The following is a 20,932-nucleotide window of genomic DNA, read 5'->3' as shown; positions in this document are numbered from 1 at the left end:
ATAGCTGCAAAGGGCGAGCCAACTCCGTATTACATTTGTGTGCATGTAAAGGCAGATGTCCCGGTTTTAGCCTGGCTCACAGTTTCCGCTCTAATTCATTCTATTGGGTTGAGGTCAGTACCTGTCCAGTTCAGTCATGTCTTTATGGACCTTGCTTTGCGCACTGGTGTGCAGTCATGTTGGATCAGGAAGGGGTCATCCCCAAACTTTTCCCACAAAGCATGAAATTGTCCAAAATGTCTTGGTATGCTGAAGCATTAAGAGTTTCTTTCACTGGAAGCCCAACCGCTGAAAAACAACACATTCAATGATTTGGAGAGGTGTCCCAAAACTTTTGGCGATATAGTATATATAACAGGGCGTTTGTTTAATTCAGCGCTTTAGCCGTGAGGTGTCGCCTGTGTCTGGTGTTGAACAGTCACGGCACACCCGGGGTCTGTGAACGCACCCCGCGCATCACTCACCTGCGAGAGGACGCTGAGAGGCGCTTAGCTCTCACACCAGCCTCGTCTTCTTCTTCTTCTTCTTCTTCTTAACAGCTCGTTACCGGGCAAAGAAAACTAATAGAATTGAAAACTTTTATTTTAGTATTTCGTCTCTTTTTCTTGTTAAAACAGCTGAAAGATGCAGCAGCCCTCGGTATCAGAGCCAGACCCGTCAGGTAAGCAGCCTGAAATGTTCATCTGTTCATTCACTCAGCTGCTCTTTTCACCTTTCTGTGCAGTTTTAGCTCATTTTATTGCACATTTAACGAGTAAAAGTCTACTATCTGTCATTTATATCCACCGTATTATAATATTCAAGTAACACTAAGACACGCTGGTAATTGAACGCTTCATGTTCCTCACCACTTGAAGTTCTTCTTGCTGCTGAACCAACTTCCAATTAGAAATAATAAACTACTAAATAAAGAAAGAAATAAAAAACTATTGTGTGTTAAAACATGATTTTATGCTTTTCTTTTTCCTTCCGAGGAATTTTTAGAGTCAGGTCTAACATTTATAGGTTTGTAGATTACTGTTTTCTATTCATATTAATGTGTATGTATCACAATGGATAGGAAAACATTACACACTAAAAATGTCAGGTGTTTGTGATAGAATAAAAAAATTCAACCAAGATAAATCATATCGGAGCTTTTCCACCTTCAAGGTAAAAATTACTTTTATAACATTAAGTTAAAAACAGTCAAATATTTTGAGTGGAAAAAATGAAGACGACTTGTTGCACAAGTTTGTGCACCCCTACACTATGATTATGATGACCTTATGAAGGGAGTTTATCAGCGTCTTTACTTGGCAATATTTTCTCACTCTTTCTTGCAAAAAAACATTCAAGATCCCTCACGTCGTAAGGGCGTCTCTGCCTCCCGTGCACAAATTCTTCTCATTTTCATTTAAGACGTACGCTCAATTTCTCATTTTGCTCATTCTCTCATTTTCATTTAAGTACTGCAGTTGTTCTGGCTACAGTATGAGCAACATTTTCACTCTAGGTGGTATTTGTACACATTGGTAAAGTTGTACACTGATTGTTATCTCTGACTTTGTTTGTAGTGTGTGTGTGTGAGTGTGTGTGTTTTGTGATGGTTTGGACCCCATTCATGTGTCCCACACCTTGTCCTGGAATAGACTTCAGTCTCCTTGTGACTCGATGTAGTGCAAGAGCTACAGAAAATGGATGGCAGGAGGTTCGAGTGTACATTGAAAAGAATATCTAGAGATTGGTGCATTGAACTGATGAGATCGTACGCTGGAGCATGGCAAAAATCTAGCTATGGATCCATTAATGTCACAAAATATGCTTAATGCTCAGTACGTCTCCCAAGATTCGAAACAGAAATTTACCGCTGTATTAACATGGTGCATGTCAAAGTGACTTTAGACATTGAATGACATCTGTAGAGGCTTAACATGATTCCAGAGCAGAAAAAAACAGGGATGGCAGTTTTACGAGGATGATATTGGTGGGGTTTTTCTTAGCATCTCCTCACATCGCCGTCTTAAATCAAGCTGCAGTCTCAGTCCGGTCCAAATGTCTGAATTCACAGTGACTACCAATAACAGCAGTGATAAATAATACAGAATTCCTTTCCTCTGGTACGAGAGGGAAACAGTGTTTTTGTGCACTGGTGGTGATGAAGGATCAGAAATGGGAGTACGCTGGGTCAGTTAGATGATGGTCAGTAATTAATGCTGTTAATACGTCTTTAAGAGAAAAGTGCTGAAGTGCTGGATTTTTTCATGTTTTTTAATATAAAGTTCTGAACTACATTCCCAGGATTTAGAATATGCATTTGATTAACTGCAAGAAAAAAAGAAAAATATATACATAAATAAGCAAATAGATAGATAGATAGATAGATAGATAGATAGATAGATAGATAGATAGATAGATAGATAGATAGAAATACAGTGAGATAGATAGATAGAAATACAGTGAGATAGATAGATAGATAGATAGATAGATAGATAGATAGATAGATAGATAGATAGATAGATAGATAGATAGATAGATAGATAGATAGAAATACAGTGAGACAGACAGACAGACAGACAGACAGACAGATAGATAGATAGATAGATAGATAGATAGATAGATAGATAGATAGAAATACAGTGAGACAGACAGACAGATAGAAATACAGACAAACAGATAGATAGATAGATAGATAGATAGATAGATAGATAGATAGATAGATAGATAGATAGATAGATAGATAGATAGATAGAAATACAGTGAGACAGATAGATAGATAGATAGATAGATAGATAGATAGATAGATAGATAGATAGATAGATAGATAGATAGATAGATAGATAGATAGATAGATAGAAAGAAATACAGTGAGATAGATAGATAGATAGATAGATAGATAGATAGATAGATAGATAGATAGATAGATAGATAGATAGAAATACAGTGAGACAGACAGACAGACAGACAGACAGACAGATAGATAGATAGATAGATAGATAGATAGATAGATAGATAGATAGATAGATAGATAGATAGAAATACAGTGAGACAGACAGACAGACAGACAGACAGACAGACAGATAGATAGATAGATAGATAGATAGATAGATAGATAGATAGATAGATAGAAATACAGTGAGACAGACAGAAAGACAGACAGAAATACAGTGAGACAGACAGACAGACAGACACAAACAAACAAATAAAAACACCAAGTATTCCAGTTGAGTAGCTGTAAAGCTTGTATATAAAATCCTACACCAGTTTCAGAAAAGGTTCCCAGTAGAACCCCACTGAAGATCCTTTAAGCCTGTATTTAACTCTACACTGGTGTGTTCTGTTTATTCTGTTCAAACTAATGCTCCAGATAAAACTCCTGGGAAAACTCAGGATTTTCACAGAACCAAACATCTATTTGAGGAACTGTTCTGAGTAGAACCTCTTAAGAATGCTAAAACCCATAATTAACCACAAAACACTGAGAAACTTTAAGTGTTGTGGATTCAGTTGTTTAAAAGTTATCGTGTGTGTGTGTATGTGTGTGTGTGTGTGTGTGTGTGTGTGTGTGTGTGTGTGTGTGTGTGTGTGTATGTGTGTGTGTGTGTGTATGTGTGTGTGTGTGTGTGTGTGTGTGTGTGTGTGTATGTGTGTGTGTGTGTGTATGTGTGTGTGTGTGTATGTGTTGAATCATCCCACAGAGCAGTACTCAAAGAGACGCTGCACAGCGATGTGGTGCACCGTGGCTTTACACGCTCTGTCCATCATCATCCTGCTGATCGGCCTCATGGCTGCTACCCGCACTGGAAATGTGGCAGTGGCTGGTTACTACTCCGGCATCATAGTGAGTAACACCGTCTGACCAGGCATCATCTCCTAACAGTCTCATCAGTGTAAGCTGTACGGGACGTGAGCTGAACATGGGGTTGTGTTTGATCTGGGATTCAGGCAGATTCCATCATGTCTTCTTTAGATAAATATATACATAAACTGCATAAATAAACTGAAATGTTTTCCTCTATTCTCCTAGCTGAGCTTTGGCACCTTCTTGGGCATCGTTGGGCTCAATGTGGTGGAGAATCGCAGACCCATGGTAAGTAACAGCTTAGTAAAGAAAAATCTGAATTGACCTTTTCTTTTCCTTCACAATCACTTCAAAACACTTGTTTATCTAAATATATTAACTTTTGCCGGGTTTTAAACATCTCCTGATGTGTAACTGTAACATCCTGCACTCAGTGATGGGTAAAAATAAAAAATATTAAACAATATCATTTTATAGGTGACATTATGATGGAATAATGCCAAAGATTTCGATTTCAGGTTGTCTTTTAAGTGACTGGGATAGTCAGATACTATGAAAAATATGAGCCTCATATACCGATCAGGCATAAGATTATGACCACCGAGAGGTGCCGTGAATAACACTGATGATCTCCTCAGTGATTGGGATTAGTGGGTGGGATATATTAGGCAGCAAGTGAACATTTTGTCCTCAAAGTTGATGTGTTAGAAGCAGGAAAAACTGGATCAGAGCATCTCCAAAACTGCAGTTCTTGTGGGGTGTTCCTGGCCTGAAGTGGTCAGTATCTATCAAAAGTGTCCCTTAAGTCAGGGGTGTTAAACCGCATCCGGTGTGGGTGCAGGTTTTCATTCCAACCGAGCAGAAGCCACACCTGATTCCACCTGTTTAATCAACAGATCTTGGCTTTCAGTAGACTCAGGTGTGGCTTCTGTTTGGTTGGAATGAAAACCTGCTCCCACACCGGCCCTTTGCGGATACGGTTCGACACCCCTGACTTAAGTCCTGTAAGTATCCTTTAAGTCCATGGAGGCCCCAACTTGCAATGTACAGGATGTAAAGGATCTGCTGCTAACATCTTGGTGCCAGATACCACAACACACCTTCAGGGATCTAGTAGACGGGTCAGGGCTGTTTTGGCAGCAAAAGGGGGACCAACACAATATTAGGCAGGTGGTCATAAAGTGATGGCTGATCGGTGTGTGTATGTATGTATGTGTATATATATAATATCACTGCCTTATCCACTCACTGTTCAAGCTAAAGGAATGTGAATAAATTAGTAAAGCATTTAAAAGTCTACTGTACAATACAACATCTGAGGAAAAACTGAGAGCTTATATACAGAGCACTCCAGAAGTATTCACACCCCTGACCAGTTCTCTCATCTTACTGAATTACAGATGAAACTCTGACATTTCATTCTGTTTGACACACTGAATCACAAAATCATGTACTACAAGGTGACACTGGGTTTATTTTGGGAAATAATTTTATGATGAACTGAAAACTAAATATTCGACCTGCAAAATTCATATTTGGTGGAGCCCCGTGTTGCTGCAGTAACAGATTTACGCATTTACAGACGCATGTAGGAGCTCTGCACACAGTGTTAGTGATTCTTGTTAGCTTTGCTCCAGGTTGTTCAGGTTTTTTGGGCGATGCTTGTGGACAACGATTTACAAACAGTGCCACAGATTTTCAATAGAACTGAGATCAGGACCACTATGAGACATTTACCTTTTTGTACTTTAAGCTTCTCCAGTGTTGCTCTGGCCGTGTGCTTAGGATCCTGCTGAAAGGTGAATTTCCTCTGAAACTTCAGACGGTTCTCTTGTAGTAGTTCCATATATTTTGCTCCAATCTATTCTTCCTTTCATTTTGAAATGTATGTCTAGTCTCTGCTGATGAGAAGCATCCACCAGCATGCTTCACTACAGGGACGGTGTGTGTTTGGGGTTTGGCCAAATAACTCTTTCTAGATCTCATCTGACCACAGCACCTTCCCTCGCATTCCAACTGGGCCACTCTCATGCTTTTTGGCTTTTTTTTTTTTTGGCTTTCAGATGATTTTTTGAGTACCTGCTCCTTTCTTTCCACTCTCCCATACAGGCCTGTCATATGTCATGCTCTTAACTCAGTAGACTGGTGCACCATTGCTCCACTCCCACCTACTACACCAATTCCTTCAAAGTAAATGTTAGTCTCTCTGTGACTTCACTCACAAGTCGTGTTGTGACAGCCAGCCTTTTCCTGGCAGTGCCTGAGTGATGATCTGCAGCTTCCACTTCTGGAATATTGATCTGTTTGTACTCAGTGAGATATCCAAACACATTTACAGTTACTTTTCCTGTAACTCCTGTAGAATGCTTTTTGGTCATTTAGTCGTACAGCCTGGTCAGTGGGAGTTTTAACCAGAAAATGTGACAGAAGCTTTAATGATTCACAGGCCTGTGGTCAGGGAACTGAGGTAACGCTCATCATTGTGAATTTGTATAGCATTTTTTAGAACATTGACAAAAAGCAGAAATATATAACTTATCCATGAACTCCTGACACGATCAGAGGAAGAAACCTCAAAAAACAAACCTCATCCTCATCTGGGTGCCACCAGAGCACGCGATTATAAATCATTTCTCTTTTATAACTGTGTACTGTAGAGTCAAATAGAGCAGTTATGTAACCAGGAAATTGACTGTAGTTAAAGCATGAAGTCTGTCTGGTTGAAATTATGAATTGTTTACTGATGGAGACTTGAGTGCTGACTCCGATTGCAGTCTGAAGCCATCATGAGTAGCATCCTCAATAAAGATGAATGATCCTGTTCCAGAAGCAGCTGCAAGCCCAAGCCATGATGCTACATCCACCATGTTTCACAGATTAACCGTTCACTGACGGAGACTTGAGTGTTAAACCGGTCTCCATGGTTTCCAAGTGGTATCATCCTCAGCAATCCCATGTGGAGAGTGATGAGACTCCAATCAGAAGTAGGGCATGAGGATGGATGAGGCAGGTCTGGGGAGCAGAGGAGCTCAGGATCACTGGTATCTCTGGTAAACTGGAAGCTTTCACAGAACAGGGGTTTAATACTTTTGCAAGCAAGATTTTGAGTTTCAGTGTGTTAAAATCAAATATCAAACATCATCTGTGATTCAGTCGGATGAGGGAATCGGTCAGGGGTGTAAATACTTTTGGAGTGCTTTTTGTATATAAGCTCTCAATTTTTCCTAAAATGTTCTACTGTTCAATAGACTTTTAAATGTTTTACTAATTCATTGACATACCTTCAGCTTGAAAGGTGTTTTCACTGCACGTAGGGAAGAAAACGACGATGCAGCAATTATTTATTCATCTTGGTTCCTGGAAACGAGTAATATGTTCTCCATCATTTCCTGTTAAAGGTATACAAAAACAATACGGATCTTCCTTTATTTTTAAAATGCAAGAATAAGATAAATCTACTGAGTTTCCCTAAAACCCTCCGATGTGTTTACATGATTCGAAGCCCAATGAATTCGCATTACACAAGGCTGATTTCCTCCACAGTTATTTCAGTCCTGTCATTAGCAACGTTGCATGAATCAACCCCAATTCGATTTTGGTACTTCTGTTTATTTCTGTCACCGAGCGATTGTGTTACACGCCAACGGAGGCAGGGATCTTATTGCAAACAAATAGCATTTTACCTGGAAGAACATGACAAATAAAATTACAGAACAAATGGGCCTCGCTCCCTTAGTCGAGTCGAGTCGAGTCACAGTCAGCAGCCTTCTCTGTGATTGGTTAATGGCTTTATACACGAGCAGGAAGGGAAATGACATTAGCATCGCTGAAAGGATGAATTTCCCAGAAAACACCGATGCTCGACTTTCAGCGTCCGCTGATTATCTCAGAGAGGCGGCTTTTCTCCCAAACCTTTTCAACATCAGACTTAAATATAGCCTTAAACCTGTTCAGTTCTGATCTTTAAATCAAGAGATAGATGATTAAACCTGTTGTGTAATAGTCTAATCATCTCATGTCATTTAATAGTCTAATCTTCATCTCATGTCATTTAATAGTCTAATCATCTCATGTCATTTAATAGTCTAATCATCTCATGTCATTTAATAGTCTAATCTTCATCTCATGTCATTTAATAGTCTAATCATCTCATGTCATTTAATAGTCTAATCTTCATCTCATGTCATTTAATAGTCTAATCATCTCATGTCATTTAATAGTCTAATCATCTCATGTCATTTAATAGTCTAATCTTCATCTCATGTCATTTAATAGTCTAATCATCTCATGTCATTTAATAGTCTAATCATCTCATGTCATTTAATAGTCTAATCATCTCATGTCATTTAATAGTCTAATCATCTCATGTCATTTAATAGTCTAATCTTCATCTCATGTCATTTAATAGTCTAATCTTCATCTCATGTCATTTAATAGTCTAATCATCTCATGTCATTTAATAGTCTAATCATCTCATGTCATTTAATAGTCTAATCATCTCATGTCATTTAATAGTCTAATCTTCATCTCATGTCATTTAATAGTCTAATCATCTCATGTCATTTAATAGTCTAATCTTCATCTCATGTCATTTAATAGTCTAATCTTCATCTCATGTCATTTAATAGTCTAATCTTCATCTCATGTCATTTAATAGTCTAATCATCTCATGTCATTTAATAGTCTAATCTTCATCTCATGTCATTTAATAGTCTAATCATCTCATGTCATTTAATAGTCTAATCATCTCATGTCATTTAATAGTCTAATCTTCATCTCATGTCATTTAATAGTCTAATCTTCATCTCATGTCATTTAATAGTCTAATCTTCATCTCATGTCATTTAATAGTCTAATCTTCATCTCATGTCATTTAATAGTCTAATCATCTCATGTCATTTAATAGTCTAATCATCTCATGTCATTTAATAGTCTAATCTTCATCTCATGTCATTTAATAGTCTAATCATCTCATGTCATTTAATAGTCTAATCATCTCATGTCATTTAATAGTCTAATCATCTCATGTCATTTAATAGTCTAATCATCTCATGTCATTTAATAGTCTAATCTTCATCTCATGTCATTTAATAGTCTAATCATCTCATGTCATTTAATAGTCTAATCATCTCATGTCATTTAATAGTCTAATCTTCATCTCATGTCATTTAATAGTCTAATCATCTCATGTCATTTAATAGTCTAATCATCTCATGTCATTTAATAGTCTAATCTTCATCTCATGTCATTTAATAGTCTAATCATCTCATGTCATTTAATAGTCTAATCATCTCATGTCATTTAATAGTCTAATCATCTCATGTCATTTAATAGTCTAATCATCTCATGTCATTTAATAGTCTAATCTTCATCTCATGTCATTTAATAGTCTAATCTTCATCTCATGTCATTTAATAGTCTAATCTTCATCTCATGTCATTTAATAGTCTAATCTTCATCTCATGTCATTTAATAGTCTAATCATCTCATGTCATTTAATAGTCTAATCTTCATCTCATGTCATTTAATAGTCTAATCATCTCATGTCATTTAATAGTCTAATCATCTCATGTCATTTAATAGTCTAATCATCTCATGTCATTTAATAGTCTAATCTTCATCTCATGTCATTTAATAGTCTAATCTTCATCTCATGTCATTTAATAGTCTAATCATCTCATGTCATTTAATAGTCTAATCTTCATCTCATGTCATTTAATAGTCTAATCTTCATCTCATGTCATTTAATAGTCTAATCATCTCATGTCATTTAATAGTCTAATCATCTCATGTCATTTAATAGTCTAATCTTCATCTCATGTCATTTAATAGTCTAATCATCTCATGTCATTTAATAGTCTAATCTTCATCTCATGTCATTTAATAGTCTAATCTTCATCTCATGTCATTTAATAGTCTAATCATCTCATGTCATTTAATAGTCTAATCATCTCATGTCATTTAATAGTCTAATCTTCATCTCATGTCATTTAATAGTCTAATCATCTCATGTCATTTAATAGTCTAATCATCTCATGTCATTTAATAGTCTAATCTTCATCTCATGTCATTTAATAGTCTAATCTTCATCTCATGTCATTTAATAGTCTAATCATCTCATGTCATTTAATAGTCTAATCATCTCATGTCATTTAATAGTCTAATCTTCATCTCATGTCATTTAATAGTCTAATCATCTCATGTCATTTAATAGTCTAATCTTCATCTCATGTCATTTAATAGTCTAATCTTCATCTCATGTCATTTAATAGTCTAATCTTCATCTCATGTCATTTAATAGTCTAATCATCTCATGTCATTTAATAGTCTAATCTTCATCTCATGTCATTTAATAGTCTAATCTTCATCTCATGTCATTTAATAGTCTAATCTTCATCTCATGTCATTTAATAGTCTAATCTTCATCTCATGTCATTTAATAGTCTAATCTTCATCTCATGTCATTTAATAGTCTAATCATCTCATGTCATTTAATAGTCTAATCATCTCATGTCATTTAATAGTCTAATCTTCATCTCATGTCATTTAATAGTCTAATCATCTCATGTCATTTAATAGTCTAATCTTCATCTCATGTCATTTAATAGTCTAATCTTCATCTCATGTCATTTAATAGTCTAATCTTCATCTCATGTCATTTAATAGTCTAATCTTCATCTCATGTCATTTAATAGTCTAATCTTCATCTCATGTCATTTAATAGTCTAATCATCTCATGTCATTTAATAGTCTAATCATCTCATGTCATTTAATAGTCTAATCTTCATCTCATGTCATTTAATAGTCTAATCTTCATCTCATGTCATTTAATAGTCTAATCATCTCATGTCATTTAATAGTCTAATCTTCATCTCATGTCATTTAATAGTCTAATCTTCATCTCATGTCATTTAATAGTCTAATCATCTCATGTCATTTAATAGTCTAATCTTCATCTCATGATGTTTAATAGTCTAATCTTCATCTCATGTCATTTAATAGTCTAATCTTCATCTCATGTCATTTAATAGTCTAATCATCTCATGTCATTTAATAGTCTAATCATCTCATGTCATTTAATAGTCTAATCTTCATCTCATGATGTTTAATAGTCTAATCTTCATCTCATGTCATTTAATAGTCTAATCATCTCATGTCATTTAATAGTCTAATCTTCATCTCATGTCATTTAATAGTCTAATCTTCATCTCATGATGTTTAATAGTCTAATCTTCATCTCATGTCATTTAATAGTCTAATCTTCATCTCATGATGTTTAATAGTCTAATCTTCATCTCATGTCATTTAATAGTCTAATCTTCATCTCATGTCATTTAATAGTCTAATCTTCATCTCATGTCATTTAATAGTCTAATCTTCATCTCATGTCATTTAATAGTCTAATCTTCATCTCATGTCATTTAATAGTCTAATCTTCATCTCATGTCATTTAATAGTCTAATCTTCATCTCATGTCATTTAATAGTCTAATCTTCATCTCATGGTGTTTAATAGTCTAATCTTCATCTCATGTCATTTAATAGTCTAATCTTCATCTCATGGTGTTTAATAGTCTAATCTTCATCTCATGATGTTTAATAGTCTAATCTTCATCTCATGGTGTTTAATAGTCTAATCTTCATCTCATGGTGTTTAATAGTCTAATCTTCATCTCATGGTGTTTAATAGTCTAATCTTCATCTCATGTCATTTAATAGTCTAATCTTCATCTCATGGTGTTTAATAGTCTAATCTTCATCTCATGTCATTTAATAGTCTAATCTTCATCTCATGGTGTTTAATAGTCTAATCTTCATCTCATGTCATTTAATAGTCTAATCTTCATCTCATGTCATTTAATAGTCTAATCATCTCATGTCATTTAATAGTCTAATCTTCATCTCATGTCATTTAATAGTCTAATCTTCATCTCATGTCATTTAATAGTCTAATCATCTCATGTCATTTAATAGTCTAATCTTCATCTCATGTCATTTAATAGTCTAATCTTCATCTCATGTCATTTAATAGTCTAATCTTCATCTCATGTCATTTAATAGTCTAATCTTCATCTCATGTCATTTAATAGTCTAATCTTCATCTCATGTCATTTAATAGTCTAATCATCTCATGTCATTTAATAGTCTAATCATCTCATGTCATTTAATAGTCTAATCTTCATCTCATGTCATTTAATAGTCTAATCATCTCATGTCATTTAATAGTCTAATCATCTCATGTCATTTAATAGTCTAATCTTCATCTCATGTCATTTAATAGTCTAATCATCTCATGATGTTTAATAGTCTAATCTTCATCTCATGTCATTTAATAGTCTAATCATCTCATGTCATTTAATAGTCTAATCTTCATCTCATGTCATTTAATAGTCTAATCATCTCATGTCATTTAATAGTCTAATCTTCATCTCATGTCATTTAATAGTCTAATCATCTCATGTCATTTAATAGTCTAATCATCTCATGTCATTTAATAGTCTAATCTTCATCTCATGTCATTTAATAGTCTAATCATCTCATGTCATTTAATAGTCTAATCATCTCATGTCATTTAATAGTCTAATCTTCATCTCATGTCATTTAATAGTCTAATCTTCATCTCATGTCATTTAATAGTCTAATCATCTCATGATAACCCTAACCTGCGATGAGCCGATGATGATCTCATTAGTTTCCACAACACCCGTGTAGCATGAGTGGCAGGGATCTATGTGGGACACAAGAGGTGAGATGCCTTATTGTGTACCAAAGTATTTAAAAAATAAATAAATAAAATCAAATCGATAAGCTTGTGTTCGATAGAATCGAGTGAGTCTGAGATCTGACCAGCGCTGCAGGGACACAGGAACGACGTGTCCAGTGTGAAAACCAGATCAGACTCCATATTGTGGTGAAGTCTTTTTGTACACTTTCATTTCTGCTGAGTTCCATCGATTAAATATTACGTATTATGAGCAAGATGATTACGATAACATTAGGAATGAAAACATGGAACCATCCCTTCGGTTAGGAAGTAAAAGGTGAACGCGTTTCCTAGAAATGAATGTTGTACTTATGTTACTGAGACGAGTTCCTCGAACCGTTGAAAGTGCAAAATCAATGCTTTCATTTATCTAGCTCGTGCTCCACAGCCTTACAGACTCTCTACAGTTCTCTCTAATGTCCTAGTCCTCATGCTCTTCATACAAGTACACACACAAAAAATACATTCAATTAAATTCAGTGATTTATTTACAGTAAATATCATCACTTTACTGAAATCCAGCTACCATAAAGCGTCGTAAAGTGTGGTGAAAATGCTAAGGTAAAAACTCCCCGAGACGACATGAGGAAGAACCCTGGAGAAAAACCGAGACAGTGACACCCGAGAGTGATTATATCATTCATTCATTATATCATTATATGAGTGCAGTCATAAATAAAAGATAGAAGAAAATAGTACTGAGGATGTTCAGGATGTTCTGAACGTCCTGGAATAAGCACAGGACAGTGTTTATGATCACAGAAGCGGCTCTTAGTTATAACCCCACAGTATCTTCAAATAAGAAGTTATCATTTCACAGTAAAAGTGCAAAACCAAACACATTCTGTTAAACTCCTCTATGAGACACGAACCTAGAGAGGACGTACTGTGACTACGGCTCGTAATAAATGTAGGACGGCGTCCTTCGTTGGTCAAGTGCAGTAACCGAGTCATCATTTTATTAATTAATGGTGACTGGCTTTAACGTAACTCGAGTTGCAGTATCAGTGTGACGGCCTCGTTCAACTAATTTCTAAGGAAAAAGCACAAGCACACAGCGTTCCACTGACACGTAACACCTAACATACAGTATACTCTTACAGCAACACACACACAGGGCTTCAGGTATAATTCTTCATTTCTATTTTTAAAAATTGTGTTTATTTTCATCCGAGTTTCGTGAAGCTCGGGGTTCATCATGGAAGTGTGAATGTGTTTCGAGATCGCTACGTATGATTTAAGGACCTGTTCTCTGTGCCCACCATCCTGGCACTGATCCCAGAACAGCCTTTAAAATTTAATGGTGGAGACTCTGCCATATGCACACACACACACACACACACACATTCACTCATCCTCACACACACTGATATGCGCTCTGTAGGGACTCACTCCTGTAACATGTGGCCGATATCATCACACTTTTACACACAGTAATGCTCTTAATTCTCCTCAGTCTCACAGAGGAGCAGTGACCCGTCTTACACATTAATGTGCAACAAGCCCTGTCGTGCTGCTGCTAGATCCCAAGTGTCAGGTGGCGTGTTGGAGAGGACACGTATCGTCTTCCGCTCCTCTGCTGTACTGCAGGAGTTTTAAAATGGGGGAAAAATTTGTTTAGGTCGAGGCATCGATATCAATGACCAATGATTTGAAATGAATCAAGGCAACAATTATTATTGATTATAGTCGATTGCAATTCAATTAGCATTGCTAATGCATTATAATTCACTATTTCTGTGCAGATTCAGTGATGTATGTTCAATAGATGCCTTAAGAATCCAATGCCTTTAATAGATGATACCAAATGCCTGTAATAGATGCCTAAGATGTTTATAGTGTTGAAACCCGAGTTTAACCCGCTTAATACTTACTTGTTATTCTTAACATCATCACGTCACATAGAACATGATCTGAATATTCTAGCCCAGAGGAGTCCAGTATTATCCAGATAGGGCACAAGCAAAATCCATACCTGATTCCACCTTGATCTTGATTTCAGGTGTGTAGTTGGAATGAAATCCTGCATCACACCGGCACTTTCCGGGTAAGATTGGACATATCTGATGTAGAGTCCAAATCCAAACCAGGGACAAGTGTCCATACTAGAGCTAGAGCTTATTGCATGTAATAGATCAAGCAAAAGAAAAAAAAAAGTTATGATGTACACTCATGTGGATAAGTAATGAAGATTTTCAGGATTTGATTTGAAGGCGTTTATGTCCAAATCTTGTTTGAATTATTGTCAGATCTGCTTCTACAGCAGGGTTCCTCAAAACTTGCCCCAGAGGGCACTGCAGAGTTTAACTCCTGAACCCTGATCAAACTCCTCTACCTGGGATTTTCTAATGATCCTGAAGACATTGATTAGCATGCTCAGGTGTGTTTGATTAAGGTTAGAGCTAAACCCTGCAGGAAAGTGGATCCTGTGGGCCAGATCTGAGGATCCCTCGATGTGGTGTAATTCTATACCGGTTAAAGAGTCTTACTTTACCCTGAGCCACTGACCTTTAGGTGACATTCAGACGGATGTCTTCACCCATCTACACCTCCTCTCTCTCTCTCTCTCTCTCTCTCTCTGCTTCATTTTAAACATCACTGTTCACTCAAATCAACTGACCACCTACACTTCAGCCCTTACAATGGCATATTGCTGATGCTGCAGCTTATACCCAGATAGATAGATAGATAGATAGATAGATAGATAGATAGATAGATAGATAGATAGATAGATAGACAGACAAATAGACAGACAGACAGACAGACAGATAGATAGATAGATAGATAGATAGATAGATAGATAGATAGATAGACAAATAGACAGACAGGTAGATAGAGAGACAGACAGACAGACAGACAGACAGACAGATAGATAGATAGATAGATAGATAGATAGACAAATAGACAGACAGGTAGATAGAGAGACAGACAGACAGACAGACAGACAGACAGACAGACAGATAGATAGATAGATAGATAGATAGATAGATAGATAGATAGATAGATAGACAGACAAATAGATAGATCGATAGATAGACAGACAGACAGACAGACAGACAGACAGACAGACAGACAGATAGATAGACAGACAGACAGACAAATAGATAGATCGATAGATAGACAGACAGACAGACAGACAGATAGATAGATAGAGCTACATAAACAACACAGAGAAAGTCGTCCTAGCCACAGTGTGCAACCTAGCGCAAATCAGTGCAGATGGACAATACAATACACTACAGGACATTTAAATTGCACTGACCAGTGTGCATATAAGAGGATGTGAACAATAAGAGGAACATATAGAATTGTGTAGAATTTCCTCCTGCCTGCAGAATTAGTACTAAACTGTACTTTTCCTCTTCACTGTGATAATCTCTTTAGTAAGTTTCTCTAAGCTAGAAAGTTTCGGTGTAATGTAACTTTAAATCTTTACTCTAAAGTTTTATAATGATGCAATTAATACATTTGATATAAATAAGTTGATCTACTAAGGTACGTTTTATTACTCTGTGCTGTGTGTGTGTGTGTGTGTGTGTGTGTGTGTCCTCTGTTGTAAAATATTTCAGTGTTTGCTCTTCTCTAGGTCACCTTGTGGCTAAAGGCAGTGTTCTTGTCAGGGTCATAATTCTACCTCTGGACCCCACAGTTCTCATTAAACCAGTGACCATCGGTGTCATCGATCACTTGACCACAGTATTCTGTTTGGCCTTGAGCTGAGAGACGATCATGCTTTTTTTTTTTTTTTTTGCTTCCTCTCAATTGTTTCACTGTGGCATGTAGAGATGCTAACAGTGTGTTTTGATTAGCTGGGTTTGGGGTTTAGGATCCGTCCTTTAAAGAGTAAAGGAGCAAGTGTTTGAGAATTTCAGAAGATAACAACTGACCAGAAAAAGTGCGCTAACTAACATCAGGACCTGTTCTCTGTCTCTGTGTCTCTGTGTGTGGAATAGCCAATTGTGGAAACTGTTGATTACGTCTGATGGACTTTCTGTAGGTTGGGGATTATTACACTGTGGAGGTGGCAAATGACGTAATGTTTGATTAACTTCAGTCCAGTCTCTCATTGTCATGCAGTGATTATAGATGGACACTTTTTTAGAAAAAGGTCTAAAAAGAACCATTAGTGGTTTCCCTGAAGGACAAGCTGGAGAACTCTTTACTTTCCTCATATTAACTATACTACTACTAATAATAATAATAATAATAATTCAAGCTATGGGCTAAAGCTAATGACCTTTTTTTTTTTTTGCAAAGACTCTACTTCCATGGCAGTGAATCTCATGGCAGACCAGCAGATGGACGAGGAGATCAGAGGGACCAGTATACACAAGCTCACATGTGCTTAATGTCTCTTTTTTGGCTGGACAGAAGAGTGACATTTACCGCATCCACAGTTCATCATCCGCTAATGATTTCACTCGACGAACCAGTCCTGATTAAAAAACTCCCAGTTGGACAGGGTTTTTAGGAGTGGCGAAATTTATGTTCATTCCGGGGTTTCAGTTTGACAGGAAGGTTGGTGAGTTTTCCAGGAAATGAAAACAGGCCGACGCTCATATATTTAACGAAAAACCGATCTGGATTCCGTGCGACGTTGGCGAGACTCTTCAGAAGAGCAGACACATTTCCAGATGTAAAAGTTTTTCATTATTGGCAGTAAGCTTGTGCTGTGTTTGTGGAATCAGATCTGTGAATGAGATCGCCCTTTGCTGAGGGTAGAGTTGCCCTTCAGGCTGCCATTGCTCAGTAAATTACCTATAAAGGAGCAGGTTGGCAGACAGTTTCACAGGCTGTACATTTCCTTTATTACTCCAGTCCACATCCAGACATTGAAGTTATCAACTAGGAACGAAGGCAAGAGAGACAAGGGCATCTACACAACACACGGCCATGTATGGATGCGTGTGTGGACTAGATAACAAGAGTGCAGTATGTATGTTAGGCTCTGATACTCAGACGACTATCACAAATAACAAAACAGTCTGAGCTGAAATTAATAATAATAAAAGTCTCATAGTGATATAAGTTTTCTCAAATCTCTTTATTATCAGTGCATATTCATTACAGCAGAATTCATTCTTCACAGGGGCAGCTATGGTATAGCACCCCTGGAGACACAATTGCCCAACAGTGGTGGCTAAGTTTGAACCCTGACCTTCCAATCATCAACCCAGACACTTAACCACAAGTTTTGGCTGGCCCATACAGGGCTCGAACCCACAACCTTGGCATTATTAGCACCACGCTCTAACCAGAGGCTTGTTGAAGGCCCATGTTGTAATATTTAAGGCTTCACTCTTTTTGTCATGTATCTTATAGCTGTCATATTGCTTGGGCAGTTTTGTTTGTTCTTGATAAATCTGTTCTATCTAGATGTCCTACACATCCTCCTTCAGGTCAGATCAGGTGAGGAGACCGACAGAGTCGAGGCAAAACAACTTCCTTTTAGCTTTGGGTACAAACTAAACAAAAGTTGTTTTCTTGAGTTGATAAATCACAAAATAGATATGCAGTTTTTGTATTTTTGGTTTGAGATCAAAAGATGATGGAGCAGAATTTCAGCTTTGTTTCCTGAAGATGTTACATGGCTGATTTCTGTCTCCACGCTGAACTAGATGTTCTCATTTTGTTCCTCAGCTTCTGATCTGTCCATGTTCATGTCTTTTCTTCTCTCTCGCAGTTGGTGGCCTCCATCATTTTCATCAGCCTGGGTGTGATCTCCTGTTTCTTCTGCGCCATCGTGGACGGCATCGTCGCCGCCGAGTATATCGTAAGCAGCACGTGAGAATTTAGCGTTTGTATGTCGGACTGTGCATACAGATTCATACAAAGCGTAGGGTTATATACGGTACGGACATCAATTATTTCACCTCCCCATCTTTCCTCCCCTCCTGGTTTCGGGTGTCAGTGTTGGTAATAAAATTTTGTGGATATAATCAAACAGCAGCCTGGTCTCATCCGGCCGGGTGACTGGGGCTCAGTGATCCCATCACACACCTCCATATTACTGCAGAACACTCACTGAACCACACAGGCCACGTTCTGACCCGCCCCTGGACTCGTCCGAATACACATTCAGGAGAGGGGAGGAGCTTCAAAAATCTGATAAGAGATTCATTTTTGTAAATATTAAACCCGGTGCTGTGGAGTGTGGGTGTTTTTATATGTTCTCCAAGTGTGTTCATTCGAAAAACTTGATGAATTGTTGCCTAAAATCGAGCAAAGATCAAAAAGATCACACAACATCACCGATTTATATGGTGGATAAATTTACATCTTCAGCTTGATGACTGGTGCGTATGACAAATGCATTGATCTCCATATTGTTATTATTATTGTCTAAATACACTACTCACGTATACGTGCATCGTAATGTACACTGTCTTATCTCAGTGGAGTGTATAAGCTTTAATCTTTAATAAAGGACACAGCTGACAGGAAAGTGCACTTCTCTAAAGTGCAGATTTGATTAAATGAATCATTTACTTACTGTGAACATTGTGAGATTCCAGGGTTAAAGAATGACATTCAGACATATTCGTCTATAAGTGATGGGGAAAAAAATGAAACTGTGATTTATATTAATACTAGATTCATTCGTTGAATCAGTTCCTGCTTCTGTAGATGTGGCATTAAAGATCAAGTGCAATCTGATTGCTGCTTTAATGCTTTCATTTTTATTAATGTTACAGTCAGCAGGTTTTAATAGCTGCCTCGCTTTCCTTCATTCACATTTCCCAGTTATGAGAAATCATTAGTCAGTTGAAGGATGAATAACTGCCGAGTTTATTTGGGGAAGAGAGATTGAACGTGACGTGACGTGCACCGGATCTGCAGCAGTCTGGAGCAGAGCTGAACATCTTGCTGTAATAAAAGCACAGTCACAGATTTAATAAAAACTTGTGGCTGGTTGGTTGGTGTTTATTAAGTCGGTGTGGAAGCGTCTGCTGAAAAGCTTCAAATATAGTATACATGCAAGCTGTTATAAATATTAGAGGGGTTTTTTTCTGGCCTGATAGCAGTGCATGTAGTACTCTGATGTGCTGAATGTAAAAATACCAGTTCAGTTTAATTGCAGGAATGAATCGATACAGCCTCCGAGTTCACAGGGTACTGAGTCAGTACATTTCTTTCTATCTTCTCCAGGACAGGAGACCGCTAATGGAAGGAAGGTGCGAGTTTTATGCCAGCAGCTCAGGTTATGCGTATGACAACTACTACACCGAGGTGAGGATGAAAACCATTCACAGTATCCGGAAATGGACAAAACACGTGTCCTGGGAAAAATTTACACAATGTTTCACTCACCTGTAAAACTTAGTGAGGCAAGACATGCTACAATCTCTATATAATCACAACCTTCAGCTTTCCACTACAGTTTGTTTGTGCAGTTTAGGAGGCAGGGCCTCGAGAGACAAATCACATTGAAACAACACAATGAGAAAAGATGACCGTCTTTATAACTTTACAGCATACTATATACATCTGACTGTGGTGATGTTTATAGTTTGCAGTAACAAGTCAGCTTGACATAAGCTAATATTCAATTCTCGTCAGTGGAAAGTACAAAACTAAAGAAGAAAAGTGCAGACACCGAACATGTCTTGGCTGTCTGGACTCTATCTGGGCAGCTGTTTCTTCTGACATGTTATCTAACAGACACAGCATGATCCCTAGCAAGATACGATGACCAAAATAAATAAGATTCTTTTTTATTTCTTCTTTGTATACTGAAAATGCCTTGTGTAAAAGCTGCTTTGATTAAAATGTATTAATAAGCTGTAAGCAGTTTAAAGAGGGTGGGGTGTGGTGTGGTGGGGTGGAGCCTACATTGGCTTAGTGGTCATCATTTCTTCCTCACGGCTCTAGGGTTGGGAGTGATGTGACCTTGTGTGAGAAGAGTTTAAACATTCTCCTTGTCTCTGAGGGTTTCCTCCAGGTCCTCTGGTTTCTTCTGTCACTCCGAAGACATGTGTTGTAGTCTGATTGGCATCTCGAAATTGTCCATAGTGTGTGAGTGAAAGCTCTTATTCCTCCTCAAACTGCACCTCGCTCCCTCAGATCTACTAGCAGTGCTCGACTACTCCCACTATCTCTCAGGGTAAGAGGTAGGGTATATATCTAAACTCTTTTCTGTTCTGGCACTGAGATGGTGGAATGATCTTCCCCATGACGTCCGAACAGCTGAGTCACTGGGTGTCTTCAAACACCGGATGAAGACCTACCTCTTCCTGAAATACAAAACTAGCTCTCAACCCTGCGCAGGATAAACAGTACAGAAAATGGATGGATGGATGTTTATATGCACGAATCTAGGTTATAAATGAGGCTTGGAAAAAAAAATCCACCTCTCGGGTGACCCCAAGGTAGAGAAGCTGTGACCTT

At 37.4% G+C, this 20,932-nt stretch overlaps 1 protein-coding gene across 1 annotated transcript in view; it reads left to right on the top strand.

Annotated features, from left to right (window-relative positions):
- The first annotated feature begins 624 nt into the window (after positions 1-624).
- LOC131346414 (transmembrane protein 255B) overlaps positions 625-20,932 on the top strand; it is a 28,732-nt gene continuing 8,424 nt past the window's right edge. Inside the window, exons 1-5 of the mRNA XM_058379825.1 lie at positions 625-661; positions 3,678-3,820; positions 4,007-4,069; positions 18,228-18,317; positions 19,694-19,774. Coding sequence (XP_058235808.1) covers positions 625-661; positions 3,678-3,820; positions 4,007-4,069; positions 18,228-18,317; positions 19,694-19,774 — 414 coding nt within the window. The remainder of the gene's footprint in view (positions 662-3,677; positions 3,821-4,006; positions 4,070-18,227; positions 18,318-19,693; positions 19,775-20,932) is intronic.

The sequence above is a fragment of the Hemibagrus wyckioides genome, linkage group LG26 (assembly GCF_019097595.1).
Source record: "Hemibagrus wyckioides isolate EC202008001 linkage group LG26, SWU_Hwy_1.0, whole genome shotgun sequence".
Taxonomy (NCBI): Eukaryota; Metazoa; Chordata; class Actinopteri; order Siluriformes; family Bagridae; genus Hemibagrus; species Hemibagrus wyckioides.
The sequence above is the reverse complement of the archived record's forward strand: the minus strand, read 5'-3'. Positions and strand labels throughout refer to the sequence as shown.